This window comes from Tenrec ecaudatus, chromosome 1 (assembly GCF_050624435.1).
Source record: "Tenrec ecaudatus isolate mTenEca1 chromosome 1, mTenEca1.hap1, whole genome shotgun sequence".
NCBI classification, from domain to species: domain Eukaryota; kingdom Metazoa; phylum Chordata; class Mammalia; order Afrosoricida; family Tenrecidae; genus Tenrec; species Tenrec ecaudatus.
Genome location: NC_134530.1, coordinates 312,168,229 through 312,193,627, shown reverse-complemented (window position 1 = coordinate 312,193,627; position 25,399 = coordinate 312,168,229). Strand labels below are relative to the sequence as shown.

At 43.9% G+C, this 25,399-nt stretch overlaps 1 protein-coding gene across 1 annotated transcript in view; it reads left to right on the top strand.

Moving 5' to 3' along the window:
- CARMIL1 (capping protein regulator and myosin 1 linker 1) overlaps nt 1-25,399 on the top strand; it is a 396,892-nt gene that overhangs the window by 343,089 nt on the left and 28,404 nt on the right. Inside the window, exons 30-31 of the mRNA XM_075533230.1 lie at nt 14,438-14,504; nt 14,984-15,180. Coding sequence (XP_075389345.1) covers nt 14,438-14,504; nt 14,984-15,180 — 264 coding nt within the window. The remainder of the gene's footprint in view (nt 1-14,437; nt 14,505-14,983; nt 15,181-25,399) is intronic.

Here is a 25,399-nt window from a genome sequence, read left to right as displayed (position 1 = left end):
TAATCCTTCGATGGTTATTATTTTACGTGGAGCCCAGCCATCAGTGCCAACAGGACAGGGCGGCATATTTCTTCTCAGTGAATTTACACCTGCTCTTGTGATAGTTTCACACTTTTTTTTAATAAATCATTTTATTGGGGCTCATACAACTTATCACAATCCACACATACATCAGTTGAGTAAAGCACCCTTATACATTCGTTGCCCTCATCATTCTCAAAATTAGCCTTCCGCTTGGGTTCTTGGAATCAGCTCGTTTTCCTTTTTTTTTTTAACCTCCCCTTCCCTGGTTCCACACTTTTAACTGCAGAAACACAAACTTGCTTTTTAAGCTACATGATTGGTAGCACTGTTTGGTTAGATGTTTGAGGATATACATTAATTACTGAGTTTGGGTTTCCATTGAAAATGGACTCAGCTGAAAAGTTAGGAAATATTTCATTTTAACCAGCTGGTTCATTGAGCAGGGATGACTTGCATCCATTCTAAAATCAGTGTACAATAAAGGCACCAGGTGAGCCTAAGATGTCCTGCATCAAAAAGGCAGGGTTGCTTCCAAGTTCAATAGGATCATTTCAAAGGACATCAGAGCCCTCTTGGAGGGACTCCCACTGTGATCCTCTGAGGACTCAAAACAAGACATTTAAAAAATTATTTTTTTAAATCCATGGATCCACAGTAGTACTTAGAAAATAAAGAGAGAAAGGTGTAGGAAGTTTTTAAAGAGAGAGAGAGAAGTTCTTTATGAAGGAATGGCAACTAATAAGGGTAAAGGGGAAACTGAGGTACAGGGAGACAGACAGACATAACTGACAGGACAAGGGAGAACAGAAACAGAAATAGCTTTATTAGGGGGAAGCTCCTGGATGAGGTTCCCTGACCTAGGCCAACAGGGCAGGGAAGTCGTGCTCAGCAGCTGGGGCTCAGGTTTTTAAAGGGTGGTGAGGAATGGGTGGCAATTAGCATGTGGGTTCTGGACACTCCTAAAATTGCTTATTGACTCCTTGTGACTTTCTTTGAAACCAGAGAATCTGGTTTCACTGGTTATCTTACCTATCGCTGACCTTGTGCAGGGACACACGAGCAGGCCCTGACTTGCTTCAGTTTAGTCCAAACAATAACTGTAAGAATAATGATAGAAATAAACATTATAATTTCACGCTCTTGGTGTATTCATCAATTCAAGGAAGAATTTTCAATGATTGATTTTGAAAAATACTGATCCACATGGACGCAAAGTATCACTTCACAGTTATTAATTATGAACAGAAAAGGCACCTTGACACTGGAGTATTGGGGAGGTCATCACCCCAATCACATGATCCAACAGAGCATCAAGGGTGAATTACCAGGCTGAAACCAGGGCTTCAGATTCGTGCATTCCCGGTACCCACACCCACCCCTTGCTGAGAACTTAAATTTCCACCCCAGATAACCTAAATCAACATCTACATTTTAACAAGACACTCCCCTCCACCCTGTGAGCCTTACGTATAATTAATGTGTGCTTACTGCAAATTTCTTTATACATAAGAACATACTCAGGGAAAGTTGTTAAAAAATGTACATACTGAATCTGAATTTCTGGGGTGCAAAAGCAAATTTTCATCAAGGTGTCAGAACCAAAATGAGCCTGTTTGAAGTCCTGAATGGAACAACCTGAGCATCATTTTATTGGGGGCTCGTACAACTCTTATCATAATCCATACATGCAGCCATTGTGTCAAGCACATTTGTACATTTTGTTACCATCATCATTTTCAGACCATTTTCATTCTACATGAGCCTCTGGTATTGGCTCATTTTCTTTCCTCCCTCCCTCATGAACCCTGATAATTTATATTCTTTTCATGTCTTGCACTGACTGATGTCTCTTTACTTTTCTGTTGTCCGTCTGGGAGGGCCTTATATGTAGATCATTATGATTGGTTCCCCCTTTTTCTTCACACCTTCCCCTTCCCCTCCTGGTATCACTGCTCTCATTATTGGTCTTGAGGGGTTTATCCATCCTGGATTCCCTGTGTTTCCAGTTCTTGTCTGTACCCGTGTACATGCTCTGGTTTAACCAGATTTGTAAGGTAGAATTTAGGTCATGATCATGGGGGTGGGGAGTATTAAAGAACTAAAGTAGTGATTCTCAACATGGGGGTCACGACCCCTTTAGTCTAATGACCTTTCACAGGGGTCACCCGATTCAGAACAGTAGCAAAATTACAGTTTTGAAGTAGCAATGAAACTAATTTTATGGTTTGGGGGTCACGGCAACATGAGGGACTGTATTAAAGGGTCACAGCATTAGGAAGGTTGAGAACCACTGAACTAAAGGAAAGTTATATGTTTCCTGAGTGCTATACTGTACCCTGACTGGCTCATCTCTTCCTTGTCACCCTTCTGTAAGGGGATGTCCAAGTGTCTACAGATGGGTTTGCGTCTCCACTCCGCAATCCCCCCATTCACAATGATATGATTGTTTGTTCTTTGGTGCCTGATACCTGACCCCATCAACACCTTGTGGTCACACAGGCTGGTGTGCTTCTTCCATGTGGGCTTTGTTGCTTCTCAGCTAGATGGCCACTTGTTTATCTTCAAGCCTTTAAGACCCCAGTGCTATATCTTTAGATAGCCAGACACCATCAGGTTTCTTCACATTTGCTTATGTACCCACTTTGTCTTCAGTGATCATGTCAGGAAGCTGAGCATCACGGAATGCCAGGTTCTTAGAACAAAGGGTTCCTGTATTGAGGGAGTACTAGGAGGCTATGTCCATCTGCTACCTTAATACTTAACATATAAATATATTTCCCTATCATTATATATCAGTATATTTACCATATAGACTCATGTATAAGCCGAGTTTTTCAGCACATTTTTTATGTAGTTTTTGTGGTAAAAGTTGGTGCCTTGGCTGATATTTGGGTCAGCTTATACTCGAATATGTACTGTACTTATGTACATGACTGTATTTAGACCTCTAAATGCCCATTTGCCTCCTAGTTCTTTTCTCTATTTTCTTTTACTTTCTTCTTTTCTTACTATCATGTTCAGCTTTCATTCAGGTTTCAGTAATTCCTCTCAGTTACATTGCCCTTGATCAAACCCTACCAGGCATCCTATGCCCTCCTTGCCATCGATTTAGGTCACTTGTTGTTCCCTTGTCCCTGGGTTGATTAACACCCACTTCCTTTCCCCACCTCCTCCTCTCCTGTGCCCCCAACCCAGAACCATCGGTCCCATTGTTTTCTCCTCCAGATTGTTTATCACCTGTGTGATATTGTTACTAAAAAATTTCACTTGAATCTAATTACGAAGAAACAGACAAATCCAACATTTTTCAAGAAATGTAGGCAAGAGTTTAGAGTGGGGACTGTACTAACTAAAAGAGACTAAAAAGACATGGCCAGCTAGAATGAGCAAACTGTTGATTGAAAGGGGGAATGTTATAAGACATTTGAGGGCTTATAACATTCCCCCTTTCAATCAACAATCTGAAGACATTCAGCTCCACTTATTTTGGTCAGCAAACTCAGCTTCCCCAGTTAAATGCCCAGAGGCACCCCACTCCACAATCAGCCTCTTGCACAAAAGTACTCAACTTCTCTCTGTTCCACCTCTGGTTCTCGGTGCGGTTGCCAGTGTAACTGCCTTCTGGATCCGGGAGGTTCATTGCGCAGGGACTCAGGTCCAGTAGACAAGTTCCATTCCTTGCCTTTACTAGTGCGAGATCCTCTACCTTCTTCTCAGAGGACTCATTTTGTACCCAGCAGGATAGCATTCCAGGGAATCCTGTTCAAACTACTCAACAGTGAATCCTATTCGTATCTTCCCTGACTTTCTCACGAGACCCATGCAGGGAAAGGGCATTTGGTTGGAGTTAGAGACTTTGGCTAGAAGAGTCACACTAAATACTTCACTGCCCCTGCAATCATTTGAGTTTATTTCAACCCATGACTCTGTATGGTTTCCAGGACTAGAAATCTGCACAGGAGCAGATACCCTCATTTTTCTCTTAAGGATAAGCTGGTGGGTTTGAACCACCAACTTTGCAGTTAGCAGCCCAGTGCCTAACCTACCATGCCACCGAAGCTCCTTTCATGACAATAATAACCCACTGCCATTACTATTCAGCACTGCCTTGGTGATGATGCACAGGAGTGTTCAAATTCTGAGTGAGGTATTCAATCTGTTGACATGATGCAGAGAGAAGACTTCTGAGTACCATAACATCCAGGTAAATGGGACAGTAGGCTAGGAATTGAACCAAGAAAAAGATCTTTTTTTTTTTTCTTTTTTAGAGTGGCCTCTGGGTAGAGAGCTCAAAAAATTGTGTATCTCTTTCCCTGAACGTGCTTGCTAAAAAGAAGAAGGTTCACATAACCAAAAAAGTTAGGAGCATTGAAAAAAAAATCTTTCAGACAAGAATTTTCAAGTTAAGAATCGATGTGAGAATAACAGACTGAGCCCTTCCATCTCTAGAGTGTCGTTATAGGGAGGCTGAGAAAATCCAAAGAGGACGGTGAAATACAGTGGGAGAAGGAAGGATTCTACCTTGCATTAGGCTTATGATTATAAGCAACCCTTATTTTGTTGTGATTCACTCCATTGCACGGCTCAGATGTTGCATTTCCACAAATTGAATGCTTGTGGTGATCCTGCTCCGAACAAGTCTGTTGGCACCATTTCCCCAACAGTCTGCTCATTTCATGGTTCTGTTTCGTGTTCTTGTAATTTTCACAATATTACAAACTTTGTCATAAAGCTATTGCATATTTAGTAGGCCGCATGCTAGTGTAAGCCTAACTTTTTTCTCTGCACAGGGACACCATGAAATTCATGCACCTTGCTTTCTTGTAATACTCGCTATATTGAGGTGGTCTGGTACGAAACCCAATATAGGGAGTACGTCTGAGGTATGCCTGTATTATTATTGAATGTGGAGGTCATTCTGTGGTGCTGAAGGTTTGCTCTCCCCCACTGCCATGACCCAGTTCTACCTGACAAATCTGGCTAGACTGGAGAACACACATTGACACAGATAAGCGCTCTTGACACATGGAATTCAGGACAGATAAACCCCTCAGGAACAATAGAGGGAGGGGTGATATCAGGAGGGTAGGGAGATGGTGGGGGAGGGGGATGGCGAAAGGGGGAACCCATCACAAGATTGACTATATAGCCCCCCTCCCAGGGGGGGTGAATAACAGGCAGTGTAAGACACAAAACAACAATAATATATAACTGGTGGGGGGGGGGAATTAACTGATATCAAAGGATCAAGTTGAGAGAAATTGTTTTTGGAAATGTTGGCGGCAGCATATGTATAACTGTGCTTAATACTATGGAATGACAGATTTATATAAGACTTGTAAGAGCCCTCCAATAAAATGATTAATGAAAAAAACATCTGCTGCTTAGGTTTGCTTCCTTCTGCTACCCCAGCACACACTCTTCTCCGTGGGCAGAGAAGACTGACGTGATGATGGGGTTGGTTATGTAATAATCTGCCGTTCCTGAGTACACTGGTGGCGCTGTGTGCTCAGCGCTGTTCTCAATGCTGTATAATCATTGTCTGATCTACTCCTCACAAGAAGCTGTTTGATAACCCAGAAAGGTGAGACTTGCCTGTGCAAAAACATTTGGCCGAAGTCCCACGCCCCAGCAAAGACAGACTCGGGATCGGAGCCCAGTGCTTGGTCGTCAAGGCTTTGAGTGGGAGACGCACTCCTGAGAGAGGAGGCCCCTCTCTTGCCCTGATGGGGAAAAGGTGGCGTTTCCTAAGTGAGCTCCAGGAGGAGCAGAGGAGTGAATCGTGACCTCGGGACATTGAAAGGTTAATAATGGAATGGTCTGGAAAAAAAGTGGAATGGTCTGTTGCCATGGTTTCCCCTCTTCATAGAAACTTTTCTTTCTTTTTTACGTTTGCCCATCATTTTAGGAGTTAAGTCCATTGAAAAGCTCCTCCCCCTTCACTTATAATGCTCTTTAGGTGGATAATTGGGACAGAAGAACTTGGTGTGTTGAATTAACCTTTCACTAAAAGAAAAAACTCTAAAATTACCCATAGGACCCAGCCCCGCCCAGCCATCAGCAACACTGTAACTATTATGTATGAGGGGACTTCAAGGAGCTCATGGAAAAATGCACTCAAACATGATGGATTTTTTCCCTTGAACTTGGGAAGCCCCTCACATGTATTCCTATCACACACTTTCCAGGAAGTTGCTAGGAACTGCTGCATCCGGCCAGGGCACATCAAGACTATTTGGAAAAAAGTTTTTACCATAGCCAGGCAACTTTTTCACTAATAAAATATGTCATAAAAATGACATGTATTTGAAGAAAATTGCCTCATATAGCTGGAAATTAAAGGTCTATAGAGATCAAGACTTTTTAAGGACATTTCTAGGTGAAGCCTTTCTGATGGGCAAGTAAGATTGGTGATGGTCATGGTGGTGGTGGTGGTGAGCGTGGGTGTGGGCATGGGGGTGCCCTTTACTTGTACTCTACTTTCCTCTGATGGGCATGTCGAAGAACTTCAGATTTTATGTTTTATGTTGTTCACAGTGAACACAGTGGGGGAAAGACCATGAAAAAATAAAAAGTGACTCCAGGTAGATAAAGTACCGTATATACTTGAATATAAGCTGCCCCGAGTATAAGCCGAGGTACCTAATTATTACCTGGGAAACCAGAAAAACTGATTGACTCGGGTGTAAGCCTAGGGTGGGAAATGCAGGATGTGAATTAACACAGAGACGGAGCACAGCCACAGACACGTCCTTACCAGTTCAGCTGCCGGATCACTACGGGCGCTTCTGCGAATCAGAGCTGACCATGTCATGGGACGGCTCTGATTGGTTAGATGTGAGTAAACATTCAAAGCCCTGCAATGTCAGCGGGCTTTGAATGAACTGCGGAGGAAGGGCAATCACCCGAGAGAGGTTACACCTCGCTGGGGTACCACTGACCCATGTGTGTGTCTAAGCGGAACCCCAGTTTTTCAGCACATTTTTTGTGCTGAAAAACTCGGCTTATACATGAGTATATACGGTAGGTAGCCTTCCTTGGGATATGTTTGCAGGAGGTTTGAAAAATACACCCTCTGTCCCACCACAGCCCCTAGATACCCCCACACACACACACATACACACTTCTCTTTTTTTTACAAAGCTTAACCTTCCATAGTTGGACTTCTGGGAGTTGGGTTTTTCTTGTTACTTTTGCTTCTGTGATTATGGAGAACAAGTTGCCCTACCATGGTGATCAGCGAAGTTTTAATAACAGTTTAATCCGAGACGTAACATGAAGCGTCAGTGCCCCTGAAATGAACCAGGTAACTTATACCTGGTCACTCACACACGGGATCTTCGGTATTCAACCCTGCTGTGGACAGAGAGGTCGCTGTGGCGGTTCAGAGAAAGCTGGGTGGTGGAGGGGAAAAAAGATTTCAAGGACGCAGTCATACAACGTGGTGGTAAACAGAATAATGTAGCCCCCCAGCGAGGACAGCTGTACAATTCCCTGCTTTATTCCTGCCTATAGATGCAGTCGTCACACTTGGCTATTGGGACTAGTCCTGGGGCCCAAGTGCCAGAGTGTTTTCCAATTTCCACTCCAGCCATGTTAATCCGAGCTGGGCCTCTGCGGCTGATGACTTCCCGGATGGGTGTTGGGGTCTCGGGGGCGCGAGTAAATGGCACTTTGCACACACGTAGCAAAAGAGACAATGCCGCGATTTTCCCAGTGCTGTCTGTGCTTCTGCTTATAAAAAACCAGGCTGAATGCCACTCGCCTGTAATCCTTTGGCTTCCTTCCTGCCTCAGCCCTCTGCCAGGAGAGCTTGTTGTGTATTCTTGCTGTTCTGTTTCTCTGTTTGTGAATGGGGGCTCCCTCCCCGTTTCTAGTTACGCTGTTGCTTTGTATCTCTTCCATTCATGTTTTCCCCCCCTTTCTTTTTGCTGCATGGAGACTCTCTGCTGTACAAGTGTAAGTATTCCTGGGGGTGGCTCTGCAGTTTCTGGCTGTCCCGGTTTACATGCTTGTGCTCCATTTGCTTCGGCACCGCCCAGTTGGTCTCCTGGGAGACCATGGTGTCGCCATCCATCTGCGGTTCCTGAATGAAACAGGCAGCAATTGAGAGAGAAGATTGGATGTTACATGAGTTTAAAATATCCCCATTGTGTGCCCGATTTCAGCAAGTAGAGTGTTGATGAAGAGGGCGTGCAGATGGATATTCAAGAGGGAAAAGGTGTCTGTTCCTTTCGGTCAAAAGAAAGAGAAAGAAAGGGAAAAAAAAGCCTGACTTCTAACACTAGCAGGGTTTGTTTGGTTTCGCTCTCTGATTCTTGTCAGTTACCTGGTTTAGACCCAAGGTTCTAGATAACCAGCTGCATGATTTGTTTCTAAAATGAGAAGCCTTTGACTGATTGGTGCAAGGATGGGTTTTCTTTTGTTTTCCAACTCTTAAGAAAATGTACTTAGGATTCTTGGCCTTTAAGTTTTATTCTTTGTGAAAATTTGGTTTTTAAAAGACAAGGATAACCCCATCCTATTTTCCTGAGGGGAGAAACAATTTAAATACCCGTTTTTAAGGAATATGCCTTGGAATTTCCTGTTAAAATTAGGCTTGCAAAAAAAATAATAAGATAAAATAAAATTAGGCTTGCCGGAAGAAAGGCTGCCCTATTGGTTGGTTGCCAACCTTAGTCTTTAACTGCTCTTTAAAGTGAGCCTATCTCTATTGAACAACACGCAGAAGAGTTTGAAATCCATTGCAAAAATTGGGTCAAATGAATCAGATTTCTTGGATCTACCTTCAGATCTTTATCTTGAAGAAAAGAGCCGTGGCGTCCTGTTCACCTGCTCTGCCACCCACTGCCATCAAGTCGAGTCTGACTCAGAGAAAAACTCTGTAGGGTTTCCAAGCCTGTACATTTTTATGGAAGCAGATAGCCTCGTATTTCTCTACCTAAGTGGCTAGTGGGCTTGAACCACTGACCTTGCAGTTAGCAACCCAATACTCACCAGGTAGCATCACCATGTTGCCACTTTGCTGTCACAGTGAGGATTTATTGGTGGTTTGTGATATTAAGAGAAAATAATTCTTTAGAATTTGAGTTTACCCCCTGTCCGTACATCTTAATAGCACCTTTTAGCTCCTTTTTCCTAATATTTCATGAGGATATGAACATTAAAGACTACTTATTGCTCATAAAGGGCAATATTTAAAGATACAGTAGGTTTCTCTTGACCAGAAGCTGTGGTGGGAGATATTAACCCCAAAATTATTTGTGATTAGTCTGTTAGTACCTCTTCTGATTGACTTGCAGAAACTGCCTTCATCCAATAGGCAGCTTGTGATTTCTCTGACTCAGAAACACCCATGCACTGACAAATGTCCGGAGAGTCAAGATCAAACCTTGTTTGAGAAAGCCAACCCTTTCATTTAGTATAGAAGGGATGAGCGTACACAATTCTCAAGGTGCCGATAAAGTGAACCTTTTCCCAGGTTGCTATATATGTGTAAGAGACACAAGGATGAGGCAAACTAACCAAATCTACAGAGAAACACGAAATACTAAGAATACAATTCCAGAGATGAAGGGGTGAGGTGCGGGGAGAGAAATTAGACTCAGCACCTCCCTCCCCTTTGCTATTCTACTTACATGGCATGGGCGTGAGATCGTAAACCAGTGTCACTCAAGAGAATTGTGTGGATCTGGGTGGTTGTCTTCGTATCTATGGTAGATAGAATCTAGGCTGGTTGCAAGGCCTGCCTTTTGTAGCAAAATGGCATTGGCCCTGTCCAAACGTGGCTGAACTTCAGGACTAAGAGCAGTGCCAACGTCAGTGAAAGAAGTGATTCGAGCTTAAGAGTAGACCGCATAAAGGACAGCCAAGGAACACTTCGAATGCACTTTTTTTTCTGGTGTCCTGGCTTTGCATACCAGGCTCTGAGGCACTGGAAAGCCGACTCAAGAGGAGAAAACGCGTTCCCTTTTGATTGATGCCCATCACTAAAACACCCTAATCAGTATGTCTCTTAAATCAGAGTAAGTTGATTTATAGATGAGTGTTAGTTTGTAAATGACCCAAGCCAACACTCTTGTATTAATAGGGCTCTTTCTAGATGAGAGTAAGTCAAAAGGTATTGTTACTGGGGTTCAAGTTCAGACATGCATGGTGTATGCCAAACAAATCTGCTCACACGCGATGGAACCATCAGCAGGTGGCTTTAGTTCTCTGAGTAATCTACTTGTCTTCGTTTTGCTAAGGTGCCTTCAATAGTCACAACAACCCAAGGAGGATACTTTCTGGGCTGGAAGCGGAAAAATGATTTGCAAGTCAAGGCTAGCACTAAATCTTAAGAGGCAGTCTTTCTAAATCAGTGATGCTTTTCAAGAAGTTTACAAGAATTCCGCCCCCACATAAACAAGAATTCCGCCCCCACATAAACAAGAATTCCGCCCCCACATAAACAAGAATTCCGCCCCCACATAAACAAGAATTCCGCCCCCACATAAACAAGAATTCCGCCCCCACATAAACAAGAATTCCGCCCCCACATAAACAAGAATTCCGCCCCCACATAAACAAGAATTCCGCCCCCACATAAACAAGAATTCCGCCCCCACATAAACAAGAATTCCGCCCCCACATAAACAAGAATTCCGCCCCCACATAAACAAGAATTCCGCCCCCACATAAACAAGAATTCCGCCCCCACATAAACAAGAATTCCGCCCCCACATAAACAAGAATTCCGCCCCCACATAAACAAGAATTCCGCCCCCACATAAACAAGAATTCCGCCCCCACATAAACAAGAATTCCGCCCCCACATAAACAAGAATTCCGCCCCCACATAAACAAGAATTCCGCCCCCACATAAACAAGAATTCCGCCCCCACATAAACAAGAATTCCGCCCCCACATAAACAAGAATTCCGCCCCCACATAAACAAGAATTCCGCCCCCACATAAACAAGAATTCCGCCCCCACATAAACAAGAATTCCGCCCCCACATAAACAAGAATTCCGCCCCCACATAAACAAGAATTCCGCCCCCACATAAACAAGAATTCCGCCCCCACATAAACAAGAATTCCGCCCCCACATAAACAAGAATTCCGCCCCCACATAAACAAGAATTCCGCCCCCACATAAACAAGAATTCCGCCCCCACATAAACAAGAATTCCGCCCCCACATAAACAAGAATTCCGCCCCCACATAAACAAGAATTCCGCCCCCACATAAACAAGAATTCCGCCCCCACATAAACAAGAATTCCGCCCCCACATAAACAAGAATTCCGCCCCCACATAAACAAGAATTCCGCCCCCACATAAACAAGAATTCCGCCCCCACATAAACAAGAATTCCGCCCCCACATAAACAAGAATTCCGCCCCCACATAAACAAGAATTCCGCCCCCACATAAACAAGAATTCCGCCCCCACATAAACAAGAATTCCGCCCCCACATAAACAAGAATTCCGCCCCCACATAAACAAGAATTCCGCCCCCACATAAACAAGAATTCCGCCCCCACATAAACAAGAATTCCGCCCCCACATAAACAAGAATTCCGCCCCCACATAAACAAGAATTCCGCCCCCACATAAACAAGAATTCCGCCCCCACATAAACAAGAATTCCGCCCCCACATAAACAAGAATTCCGCCCCCACATAAACAAGAATTCCGCCCCCACATAAACAAGAATTCCGCCCCCACATAAACAAGAATTCCGCCCCCACATAAACAAGAATTCCGCCCCCACATAAACAAGAATTCCGCCCCCACATAAACAAGAATTCCGCCCCCACATAAACAACAGCTTTTCAATGGAACAAGCATTTTTAAAGAAAATCCGCAAGACTTTAGTTGAATTCAAGGCCAAACGGCTAACTAGGAAGGCTAAAACAAGGTCTGCGAATTCCAAAGGGGTCATCTTGGGAGACTTTATGAAGCACACAGGACAATCACAGGGCTTTATTATGAAGAGGTTTTGAGAAAATTGAAATGTGCAGGAAAATTACACCAGGAAAGTATTTTTTTTCCTCCATCATGACAACACAATTGCTCATTCTTCTAGGTTAGCAAGAAGAGTGCAGAATTCTTTGAGGTAGGGGTTCTTGTTGCTGTCAGGTGCCATTGAGTCGGTTCCGACTCAGAGTGACCCACGCACAACAGAAGGAAACACTGCTGTGTCCTGTACCGTCCTCACTGGTGTTCCTGTGCTGGAGCCTGTGGCTGCAGCCCCAGTGTCCATCCATCTCATTGAGGCCCTCCTCTTAGTCCAGGCTCTCCCACTTTAGGGTTAGAGAGATGGAAATACTGCCTACGCTACTGTGTAGACCTCAGTGGATGATATGTTGAGAAACAATAGAGTCACATTTTAAAATTTTTATTTAACAAGAATGTCTAGTTTTGTAGCAATACTTTTTTACCTACCCTGGTATATGGAATATGAATTTTTATATTAAAATGAATGTAATGTATTCTAAGAATCAAAATTTTCTGATAGATTACGTGTTTGCTGTATGTTATAAAGGGCAGCCAGGATAGTTTTGTCCATTAAAGCTTCTCCATGCAATCTAATCAAGAGTCCCATGGCGAGGATTTGGAGGGCATATTTAATCCATTTAAATTTCAACATCGTTGATATATATATTTGCAGCTATTTAAATGAAATGGGTTGGAATTTATATTTCAAGCCACTTCTTAAGCCTTTCATCTACTATGATTATGCACGAGGTGGGTAGAATACAGAAGAGATTTTCAAGACTAATCACAGCATATATGCTGCTAGGTTTTGTCTCCTGAGAATTCATTATATTCAGAAGTTTCACTTACAAATAGACCAGTCAGGCCACCAACTTCTCCAGCTAACCGTAAGGTCACCTGGGACAGAATCGCATTGAAACTGAGTTCCTTGCCAGTTGCATTGAACTATGTTTTTATAGAACCTGTGAAGCTTGTTGCTGTATTCCTAGCTACTCCCCATGTCGTCCACCTCTAATAAAAACCCAGAAGAACTAAATCAACTTTCACTGGATATTCCAGGAGCCTGGGTGGCATGGTGGATTGCAAGTGGCAGAGTCAGCAGTTAGCAACTACTGGCCACTCCACGGGAGAAAGATGAGGCTTTCTACTCCCGTAAAGATGCTCAGAAACCCGGAGAGGGCAGTTCTACCCTGTCCTATAAGGTCGCTGTGAGTCTTGACTCGATAGCAGTGAGGCAATCTGGACTTAGATAAAATTGCTCATCATTCCCTCCCTTTACTCTTAGCGATATACAGTAATATCCGAAGACCATTGTTATTAAAACTAGCCTAGTTGTCCAAACTATAATGTTATTTACTTTAAAGGTCAGTGGGAACCAATTCATTCTTTAGACCAAAGAATATTTTATAATCATGTGGGTTTTTAGGTTTCTAATCTAATTGATGAAATGAAAGTGTACAAATGAAGTCCTTTCGGTAATATTATCCATTAGCTGACACAAATACCAATTTCTAGTACCTACTAAGTGAGTTGGAAGATCCCTGAAAGCCTTTGTAGGTTGACACTGCCTAGTGTGGTGGGAAGAATCCGGGCATATCTTGACAGCTGTCCCCGGCACTCCCCTGCTGGCAGCTTTACTGTCCACCCTTCTCCTACCCCGGACCCCGTTCCTTCTTCATTGTGTAGGTGACCACAAGGGCTCGCTCCACCTAGCACTTATGGAACCCTACTGCAGGAGAGGACAGTGCGGTGGGTTTTTTTGGCTAAGAATTGTCTCTGAATAATCAACCGTCGACCCTAGACCTATGGGAACCTACTCTTGGGGAATGTTGGCTTCAATCCCAATTGCAGTCTAGTTTTGAAGGATTGAGGATCAAAGAGCTTCCTGAGACAGAGAGAGACATGTGTGCATCATCACGGCAACTTTTCCCAATCGGGCTTCGCCTATAAATGTAAAGATAGAAAAATCTTGGGGGCAGAAATATTAAGCAAAAACATGAACTGTGTGGCCCATTAAAATGTCATACTGAATTCTCCATGGCACTCAAAATGAATGTGAATAGTTGTGTTTTTAGTTCTTAGCGACCGGTTTTTTATTACCTCTCCATATTATTCTTTATTTCCATTGTAGCACCCTCCTGGACAACTTGTAGTTAAGTTCTGTTATATCACTAGCGGTTCCTCCCAACTGTATGTTAATCTAATTTCACTGAATGGGGCTGAGGAGGAAAAAAGGAAGGCAGTTATATGAGTTGAGAGAATAATGAACATTTATAGCTGGACCAGATGGTTCCAAGCCACCCTTTAAAGAAACGCAATAACCACTCCATTGAAAACTGTCTGTGGGAATGCTCTGAAGTTTGGAGGGAAGCTAGTTGATCCCCCATTTGTGGTCACCTCTCTAAGGGCCTGCTTTATCTCCTTGCCAGATGACTCCTAAGTCTAAAAGGAAGAGCATCCACAGCCGAATGCTGCGGCCTGTGTCCAGAGCCTTCGGTAAGTGAGTTTTTGCTTAATGCCAGTCACTTCTTGCTGATTCTGAACACCCTTTCAGCCAGAACCTTGGGCCACTTCAGTGGTCTTTGGGGAAAATAAAAACCCACGGAGCAGTCTCTGCACACACAGAGTCACCACGTGTCAGCATCAACCAACAGCCACTAAAAGCAAATGCGGTGCCATCAGGCCAATCAGTCCCACCTCACTTCGGCCCCTCAGGACAGAGCTGCCCTCTTTCTCCCACAGAGCAGCAGCTGGTGGGCTTGACCTGCCACCCTTTCAGTTAGCTCCCGACTGCTTCCCCTTTGTGCCACCAGGGTTCCTGGACTACAGCTATGATCCAGGGGTAATTATCCAGAAAGTTGGAAAACGGGGCTTTTCTTTGCCACACGAGACTTAAAATCACGTTGGGGGATATTTTTTCTTTTGAACCGGCCTACATGCCGTAAGTTTTGGTCTGGGGGTGTGCTTTGTTTTAGAAATGGAGTTTGACCTGGATAAAGCGCTGGAAGAGGTGCCGATTCACATCGAAGACCCGCCCTTCCCGTCCATCAGACAAGAGAAGCGGAACTCGGGCTTCATCTCAGAGTTGCCCTCAGAGGAAGGCAAGAAGCTGGAGCACTTTACCAAGTTACGGCCCAAACGGAATAAGAAACAGCAGCCCACCCAAGCAGCGGTAGGTGACCTGGAGGGGCTTCTTGTCTCCCTCACTCTCCCTTCTTGTTCTTCACATGTGGACAGCTGGGTGCGTTGACAGTGCCAAGGTGGTGGGTGTCCGTGGGTGGTGCGGAGGGTACACACATCCACCTGTTAACCAAAAGGGGAGAGGTTGGAATCTGAAGCGGACCTGGAGGAGAGCTCCTTCTCCAAATGTGGTGGCTGACTGCCTGCAGTGCAGTTGTACACGCAGCTGCCAGGGTGGGGGCAGAGTCGAGCCGATGCCAGCTGGCTGTGTAGTTTGGAGAAGGCAGTCTGCCTGAAGTGTTCGACTCTTAGAAGAGGGCGGCTCCTGGAAGTCCTCAGTTTACCTCTGGAGGAAACTCATCGGCCTACAGCAACACCATTTTGTAGTATCTGGATGGAAAGATAGAAATTAAACACCAAGTAATCGGTTCGTTATTAAGAATGGTGTGAATTTGCTTTTGGAGTTAGGATACTCTGGGCTTCTGGTAGGGGACCTCTGCTTTTGATTGCCTGGTAACTGAAATCGTGGGAGCCCGTCGTGTGACCTCACCATCATGAGATGCTCCTCCTTCTACACTCACTCAAGGCAAGGCTGACTCAGAGTCACCCTGTAGGACCACAGAGAACAGCCTCTGTGAGTTCCTGAGATACCAACTCTTGACAGGAGTAGAAAACTGCCTCTTTCGCCCGCAGAGGGGCTGGTGTTTTCAAAGGACTGACCTTGCGTGAAGCAGCCCAACGTGTAAGCACTTTGCCACCAGGGCTGCTCCTTCTACCAGAGAAGATTGAATTCCATGTGTTAATGAGTCTTTGTGTAATTACTGCAGACTCTTCCCAATGGGTGTCCTTTCTCTCCTTCACAGCCAATTTTTTTTAAAGTGTATTTGTGCCTATTGCCTCTCTTCCTCCCTCACCTTCCTGTCACTCCACAGTCCTTCCAAATCTTCATTCGATGCCTCTTGTTTGGAGTCTTGGTGATGTTGTGCGGTAAGCTTTGGGCTATTAACCCCAAGGTTCGTGGTTCACACCCACCAGCCACTCAGCAGGAGAAAGGTGAGGTTGTCTGCTCCCACAAGGACTTAAAGTCTTAGAAACCCTGTTGTAGAAAAGGAATCCAGTCCTTTTAGATTGGGACCTCCCTGCTTCAGTAGGACCGCAAGTTAACTGATTGAATCTACAAAGACTGTTTTCAAGCAAGATTAGGTTCACAGTCAGCAGGCGTTACAGGTACTTTATCATATATTTGGGTGGGTAGGAACATAATCTAATCCATAACACTGTCACACCCTTGTCACACAATGTTTTCCCATCATTCTTCTCCACCTGTCAGGAAGCTCCTGGTAGACAAGATGTGTGATTTAATACCGGTGATTCATCCTCAGTACTCAGTATGTCTTCAGAATGCACGAGATGCTTAATAATCTTTGAAGAATATGTGAATAACTGGAGACGTGAAGAACTAGAGACACACATGGTTGAAAGTCACAGCAAATGATCTGCAAGGCCAACAATGTACTCCTACTCAATCAGGCATTCATTGCATCTAATTTGCTTTCCTCGTTTGAGACTGCATTGCTTGTCATGGTTTCACAGAGAAGAGAAGAAAATGGGAGTGCACTCTGTCCTTAGCAAACTTAACTTTTCAGTTAACTACACAGTGTGTTCATATTTGGAGAAGCACAGGAGAAAGACGGGACTTTCTACTCCTGTAAAGAGCTCCAGCGTGCAAACCCATGGGGCAGTTCTATCAGCTGGCATCTACTCAATGGTGATGAGTTTCGAAGAGAAGTAACCCACCCACCTCCATTTTTAAAATCAATAATAAGGGAAAACCTATGTCCAGTAAGGAAAAGCCAACCTTCACACATAATAACTCAGACGATTGATTTGAGATTCTTATTAAATACGTATTTTCATTTTGTCTTTTTCCGTGTGGAGAATCAATCTAACTTGTATGTGTAATACTGGCTTAAATTTTCCTTGATTAATTCCAGGGTCCTCAAAAAAATTTCATGTACTTTTTTTTTTACTTTGTGCATGTAAAAGAAAGAAGGTGAGACAGCGTTCTAAGGGAGACATGTACTGGGTCTATTCTAGAAAGACTTTGTCCACATCAAAACCTGGACGCTCGGGCTGAATACAGCCCGGCCTTTACCATCCTGGGGACTCTGTCTAAACTCAAGGGAACTGCCCCCCAAGGTGGGTCACGACCATGATGAGCGTTACCAAAATAATACAAAACAACCAACCCCATTGCTATCAAGTCCGCTCTGACTTAGCGTAACCCTGTAAGACGCAGAGCTGCCCCATGTGTTTCCAAGGCTGTAATCTTTACAGAAGTAGACCAGCACCCTTCTCCCGGAGAGTGGCTCAGCGAGTAACAGCTGGCCTTTCTGTTATCCCTCAGCGCTTAACCACTGTGCCACGAGGGCTCCTTTGGTCCTACGTAGACCCGGCATTTTCTTCATCTGAGAAGACTCGATATTGCCTTGTGATTTCAGAGTCCTTACAATCTTCAAAGCAGCACTAAACATTATTTAATATTGCTTTTTTTAGAATCACATAAAACATTTTAATAAAGGATTTGTGTCTATTAAAAGTAGGACAAGCAAAGTTTGTGCCTAACACAATCTTCAGCATTAGACCAAATATGAAGCAATGTAACTCAGAAGAGAGGTGTTTTTTTTTTTAATTTTAAGTTCGTTGTTAACTAAGGGGGTGGGGAGTGGGGTGGAGGGAATCTGTTCACCCTAGGTCTATCTTACTTGCTTTTCTAGAGCTTGTCCTTAATGTCTCATGTCTCCAGTGAGGTTTTTTTCCCCTACAAATTCTCCTTTACAGGGTACAGGTGCCCCACAGGGTAATCGAGAGTGGGCGTTTGGAAGCCAGTCACAAAGCAGCTCTGGATGGGTCCCCCCATAAATTTTTGGCTAGTTATCAGTGCTGAACTGTCAGCGCCTCCCAGGCACTCATTGTCAGTTTCTACTGGGTCAGAAACATTAATACTGTTCAAATGGATTTCTGTGCCACCATCACCTACAAATAGAGAGCTACAGAGATAGGAAGAGTAGATAACCTAGAAGAAAAGCAACCATGTTCCATGAACCTCAAAGACACTGCTGGGGTAGTTCCCGAACACCACGATAAAGTGCAGGGCGCCATAAAGTGAGTTGCATGTCTTTGGTGGGTTTTTGTTTTGTTTTTCCAGACCATATAACAGTCTTGTAAGTGTGCACTTTCATTATGAAACTGTTTGAAATGTTGTGAGAATTACCCAACTGAGATAAAAGACAAAGTAGTGAGCACACGCTATCAGGAAAAATGGTACCAACAGACTTGCTTGTGACACAGGTTGGTCACAAACCTTTAATTTATCAAAGTGCAGTATTTGCAAAGCACAGTAAAGCAAAGTGCGATAAAATAAGGTCAGACTGTACAAAAATTTAACCCTGGGAAAAACTAGACACATTCTCAAATAACCAGGAAAAAAAACGTTTTTTGTTTTTTTTTTTAATATAGATTTGGACATTAAACTATTTGTTTTACTTCTCTCCCTATGGGGGGAAATTTCATAATTAAGAAAAGCCACCATTTGTAGTTAGTAAGGAAGTAAAATATACAAGTCTCTTCTTTCTCCCCCCCACTTCATTAATATATAAAAACTTTTAACGTACACTGAGACTGCTCCCACGCTAAAGAAAACAAGACAGAACCTGCCATTGAGTCAATTCTGACTCCCAGTGGCCCTCTATAGGGTTTCCGAGGCTGTAAATCTCCATGGGAGCAGAGACCCTCATCTTTCTCCTGAGGAGCCGCTGGTGGGTTTAAACTTTGACCTTGTTGTTAGCGTTCCAGCACTGACCCACCATGCCAGCAGAACTCCTAAGGCTGGGTAGCCCACAGATGCCCTCTTCTGCCGTAGCAGTGGAGCTGTGTGCAAGACCGAGACAACCAACTCCTCCACCCAGCAGGGTGGGTCTGGACAATGCCCAGGGTCTTTTTGAGCAAAGTCAGCTGGTTTGTAAAACACCAGCACTACTTGCTTACTGGGTCGTCATGAAATAATGGCAAGTGTGCAATCTCTCACTACGTGCAAATACTGCTCTCCGAAGCTAGTGTTTTCTTTTCCTTATCCTTAGCTATACCACACATGCCCTTACTCCCTTCCCCTCACTAAAATGGAGTAATTTAATAGCACTCTTAGCTACCCTCACTAACTTGGGGATTATTACCCATGTTTATTAAAAATAAGTCAACCAGCTTTACAAAACTTTGTATTTAAAAAATGTCCAGATTTTTAGAAAGTCCTTGTTTCTCAAAAGCACTTGACAGGAGGAAATTAGAGTGGCTATGTCATTTTTTAAGGACTAGAATGTTCCAGAGTACATGGGAAAGAGTGTGCATGGTGGGTGGGACAGTATAATGTATTAGATAGGATAATACCAGCTGGTATATGATGTAATTCTTTATTATTCTAAAAATCTGATATTTCAGAGTTTATTAATTCCCACATCAGAGTCCAATACATTTATCAGAGGACCCTAAAATGGTCTTTCAGGAGCCCAGACTGGTTTCATCCGTGCTCCACCCTCCTCTTCGCCCCTTGGAGCCCCAGCCACTCAGCTGCAATGGCAGGAAGCTCTAAGGTTAATGCATGCAAGGGTCTGGCATGGAAGTGATGGACTTCATGTCCATCTAAAGGCCATCTAACTGCAAGGGAGCCTGGGAAGCACGTGACACCTGACAGGAAGGGGAGGTGTGCTAGCGTGGGTTTTATCTCCATCCGCCGCCTGTGAGCTAGCCCTTCTTTATACTTTCACCTTCATAACTAAAGGTGAGCCTTGCATTTCCCTAAAGGAAAACTAATGAAAAGTCTGCATCGGTAAGGATTCAGGAGACCTGCCAGCCCTACTGCTAATTAGAATCATCTCCCACTGGAGGGGGTTTCCAAGGTGATCACTGTACAAAGGAATATGAAACCCAGGAAAGGTAACTGATTTACCTTCACTCATGCTCCACGTCCTACCTCTTGTCTGTCTGTCTGTCATACTGTGGCGGCGAGGAAGAAGTACAAGCAGAATGACCCTTTAACAAAATCCTGATTTCATCTGGAATTACCAGAAACATTTTCCTCCGTTCCTTACAGTGGGGACTAAAACTAGATGATTGAGATTGACTTTTGGACAAGCTCTGACTTCCTTTTCCTGGTTATGAAAATAATAGATTACCTGGTCATTGCCTAACTGGCTGTGACCATTCAAATGCTGACCGTGCTTTCTGATTGGACAAATAGAAGCACAATGTTTAGTAGGAGGTGGTGATGTGGCCAAATCCTTCCAGAGTACTGTGTTTTGTTTTAGGTGCCTCCCTACCTTTTATTCAGAAGAGAGTAACAAGATTCCTAAATGGATTCCTGGCAATGTCATAAGAGGATCAGTGAGAGAGCTGGGAAATGTAGATTGGAGAAGGAAAAAAATCTAGCACTGACCCTCAACTATGTGAAATTTAATCCCAGCATGTGTCTCCAAACTAAATGGCACTCCCCCGAAGAGTTACTGTCGCAGAAACCTATAGGGGCAGTTCTCTGTCCCGTGGGATTGCATTGAGTCAGAATCCACTCAGTGGCAGTGAGGTTTAAAATGTGTCTAATCTTAGAAGTACAGATTATACAGTAAAAAACATGGAAAATGGATAATAAGTTGACATTACAGAGGCAGAATTGGGTAACCCATTAAAAAAAAAAGACCTTGTTATTCTGTAAGCAGATCTTTGCGAAGCTGGCTGCTTCAGAGAATGAGGTCAGTATCTACTGAATGTGGTCAACTGATGGCTTTGTGGGGATTCTAAAGCCCTTGTTAAGAAAATGGACAAAATGACTTCAAAATCCCATCCAGCCCAATGATACTGTGATTCAAACCACACAGGAAAACATATTACCAAGGATTTAGTCCATTTCAGTTCAGTGCTTCAGTCAAGTTCTTTACCAGACCAAGAAATTTGGGATCACGGCAGCAATATAGGGCAAAACCCCATTGATGTTGATGTGTCATGCAACATGAAGCCATTGCGCTGCACATCATGGTTACTCTGAGCATGTTCTTGTTAGGTGTTGTTGAGTGGATCTGAATCATAGCAACCCTATGTGTTACAGAACAAAACACCACCCAGTTCAGTGCCATCCTCACAATTGTTCTTCTGATTGAGCCATTGTTGCAGCCACTGTGTCAATCCATGCCTTCATGGGCCTTCCTCTTTTTCTCTACCCCTCCATTTTAGTAAGCATGATGTCCTTCTGCAGGAACTGGTCTCTCCTGAGAACATGTCCAAAGTACATGAGATGAAGGTCTTGCCATCCTTACTTCGAAGACATTCTGGCTTTCCTCCTCCCAAGACACATCTGTTTGCTCTTTCGGCAGTCCATAGTATATTCAGTATTCTTCACCAACACTATAGTTTAAACACCGATTTTTCTTTGGTCTTTCTTGGTCTATGCCCTTTTTCCTCAGTTATTTCATATTGAGAAATGCCCCCCAAGGCTTTCCTAATGTCAGGTCTTTGCTCTTTATCATAATTTGTCTTCTTGAACTGCCCTTTCAAATCTTTTGTTCGGTTACTTCATCATTTATTCTTTTGGCTTTATCTAATCTACATTCAAGAAGCAAGTTTTACGGTCTCTTCTGACTTCGATCTTGGTCTTTTTTGTCTTTGTAATGCCCTTTTGCTTTTTCCATGATTTCCTTGATATCATTGTACAATTCATCTGTTCTCTCGTTGTCAATAGTCAGTGCATCAAATCTCTCCTTGAAATGATCTCTAAGTTCCAGTGGGATCACCTGAATTTAGCCATGGTATTTTCATTCGCCTCGTATGCATGTGGAAACTGGACAAGGAGCAAGGGAGACTGAAGATTAATGTGTTTGAGTGGAGGTGTTGACAAAGAATATTGAATATGCCACAGACAACTAGAAGAATGGACAAATCTGTCTTGGAAGAGGTGTAAACAGAATGATCCTTGGAAGCAGGAGAGGGAGGCTTCAGCTCACATACTGTCGACATCTTAGTAGCAGGCACTGGTCTCTGAACAGGAGATCACGCTTGGTAAAGCAGAGGGTCCACAAAATAGAAAAAGATCCTCAACAGGAGGAATTGGCAGAGTGGCTTCAACAATGGCCTCAAACCTAATGATCGTGAGGATGGTGCAGAACCGGGCAGTGCTTTTCCTCTGTACCCAAGGTTGCTATGACATGGAACCGACTCATGGCACCTAACAACCATAGACTGCTGTGTTGTTGCCACCGTGCTTAAGTATTTGGCAGCTAATTAAAAGGTCAGCGATTTGCACCAACCTCAGGGCTCCACAGAGGAAAAACGCTGGCAGACTGCCTGCGCAAAGGCTGCAGCCTGGGAATCCCAATGGGACAGACCGATTCACCTAGGAGCAGCATGAGTCAGAATCGAGTCAGTGGCATCCAGAGGCTGCAACAAGAGGCTTTGTTTGGTAATATTTTATTAGCGTGCCTGTATGTCAGAGCATAAGCCAAGGGTATCTGTATTTTTTTCCTATCTACACTGTCCATCCAGGTTGGGCCTCAAAGTTAACACACATCATAAATCGAGTTAAGAAGCTTTCTTACCTCGCTTAGTCCCTGGAGCAGTTTGCATGTAAGAGAGAAGGGGTCTCCTCTCCTGGGAAGCCATCTAGGCCCAGCATGTTATCTATGCATTGTGCGCATATGATTCTGGTGTGTAGATTTTTTACTAGAGGTTTTATTTCTAGTGTTACCTAGTTGTTCTCAGGACGGTTTTTACTATTTATATATTTTTTTCCTAGGAAATCATCGGTGTGATCTAATTGCTCATTTAGGTGGTTATAAAATTCCTTAAGGGTTTTATAATCTCCTCTATCTGAGGGTTCTACCTCCCTTTTTCATTGTGAATCTGTCTTTACTACCTTATCCTTTTCTTAACTGATCTTGTGGGATTGTCTGCTAAGTCTTTTTCAGCTCTTCATTTTATCACTCCTCTCAAACTCATTAATTTTGTTCCTCTCTTTCTGATTCTGTCCTCCTTTACTTCCTCTGGGTTTCATATTTCTTGCCTTGATTACCTAGCTCATCAATTTTCCATGTTTCTGACTATCTAATGTATGCACAGAAGAGTCCATGATTATTCAGCTAATTAGGTAGCACTTTGGGGTTGTGCTGTTCAAAGAGTTACTAAGGTGCCTAATTGCCTTCCCTTCCTGCCCATCTCCCTCTATCCGGCCGACAAAGACATCACAAGAAGCTTGGCAGATGCCTTGTCAAAATCCAGGTGCACTGCCTACTGCGCCTTCCTGATGTGTTCATCTGTGATCCCGGCAGAGAGGAACGGGGAGGGGACATCTGAATTGTCCGTAGTCTCCCAATCACCGGTTTATCATGCAAGCATTCACGATTTAGCCTTTCAGCAATTGCGCATACAGCGTAGGTGCAAATTATTTCTCAAATCTCGGTGGTGATAGTGGCGATTCCATTTGTAAAGCCTTTCTCTGAGCACAAACCCAGCTGGTTTCAATAACTCAGGGCTGGCTCTCTCACCGCGGTGGAGATTTAGGCTCTCCTTTCAGAGCCCCGCTACTCTTGCCAGTCTGACGTGTATTGTCCATGACAGAGAAGACCAAAATCAAACGGGATTTTGAGAACTTCTGATGTCTCTATATCCTTTTCTTTCCTTTTGCCCAAAATAAGCGAAAACAGACTGTGTGTTTGGTTTTGAACTACTAGCACAAATTCCATTTCACTCTTTAGCTTTTCGGCTGCGCTTCCTTAACTGGCTGAGGCCACCGCAGATGCACTTTAAGTTGCTTGTCATGGAGGGTCTCTCAGTGGGCCTGGACAGCTCTTCACCTCCAGAGTAGCTCCCGCTCTTTCTCTGTAAAATGATGAGGGTGGGTTGTGGGGGTCCAGAAGTCTTGTTCAGCCCTAAACACTGTCCTGACGTGCAGGCTGGAGGGCTTTGGGGAAACGCAGGCCGGCCTCCATGGGGGAAGCCCATTGATGTTCTCAAGGCCCCCAGAGAACCTCTACTGCCCTCTGAGAACACTGCTTCAAAGCAGGAAGGAAGAAAGGAAATGAGGGGAGAAATTACACAAATGCACAAAACTTCATTTCTTTCCTCAATGTAGGGAAAGGGAGTGCTTGAGGGGAAGCCTGGGAAGCAAAGTGGAGAATGTAGCAGGGGCCTGGGTGGTGGTGGTGTCGCCCTGAATTAGTACCTTATGTCCTGAGGTCAGTCCCCTCCCTTTTGTCCATTTGGTGACTAAACAAAAACTGGACTAAAACTGTCTTTCCTTGCCCGTTAACAAGTGTGGCAGAATAGTGAAATAATATGCCAAAACACCTGTAAACTCTCAAGTTCTAGACAGACTTAAACCTAGTCCCCGGGGAGTTGATTCTGCCTTGTAGCAATTCCGTCCACGTTAGTCAGAGTAGAGCTGTGCTTTATAGATTTGTTTTCTGTGGCCGATATTTTGGAAGTAGATTGCCTGGCCTTTCTTATGAAATGCCTCTAAATGGACCTTCCAACCTGCAGTTAGCAGTAGAGAAAGTTAACTGTTTGCACCACACCAGACCTCCTAATACACAGACTTACATACAAACGTGTCCTAGTGGAAAACAGACACCCCGTTCAAATTTATTTTATAGAGACTTCTGTATTAAGTCTTAAACAGGACAAAGACAAGGCAAATCATTCACTGTGGTGTCCAGTGCGTTCACAGCCATGTGGCTAGATTATAAAACACAGAGCACAATGCAATACAAGAAACTGATCATGAAGTGATAACGGGTATCAGATCAACTCCGTACTGTCATAGGGAATCGTATTGTGATTGGGAATCGTACATTACTGCATATTAGAAATGCTCACGGAATGGTTCTAGGGTACTCTAGCATGTTGGTTGGAACCCAACTCCTTACCATGTGACCCGAATACCCCGATTTCCAATAAGGGCGCACCCAGCTAAGGCTTAAAAGGCAAGACTGCTCATCTCTGGGCTATCTCCCAGGCTAGCCAATGCACTCTGACTGACGGTAAAGGATTTGCCTCCCAGTCAATCGTCAGAAAGAATTCAATGGAGGCTGAATCAGTGTGGAGTCTCAAAATGGATTCAGGGTTCTTACTATAAACCAGGGGTCCTCAAACTTTTTAAACAGGGGGCCAGTTCACTG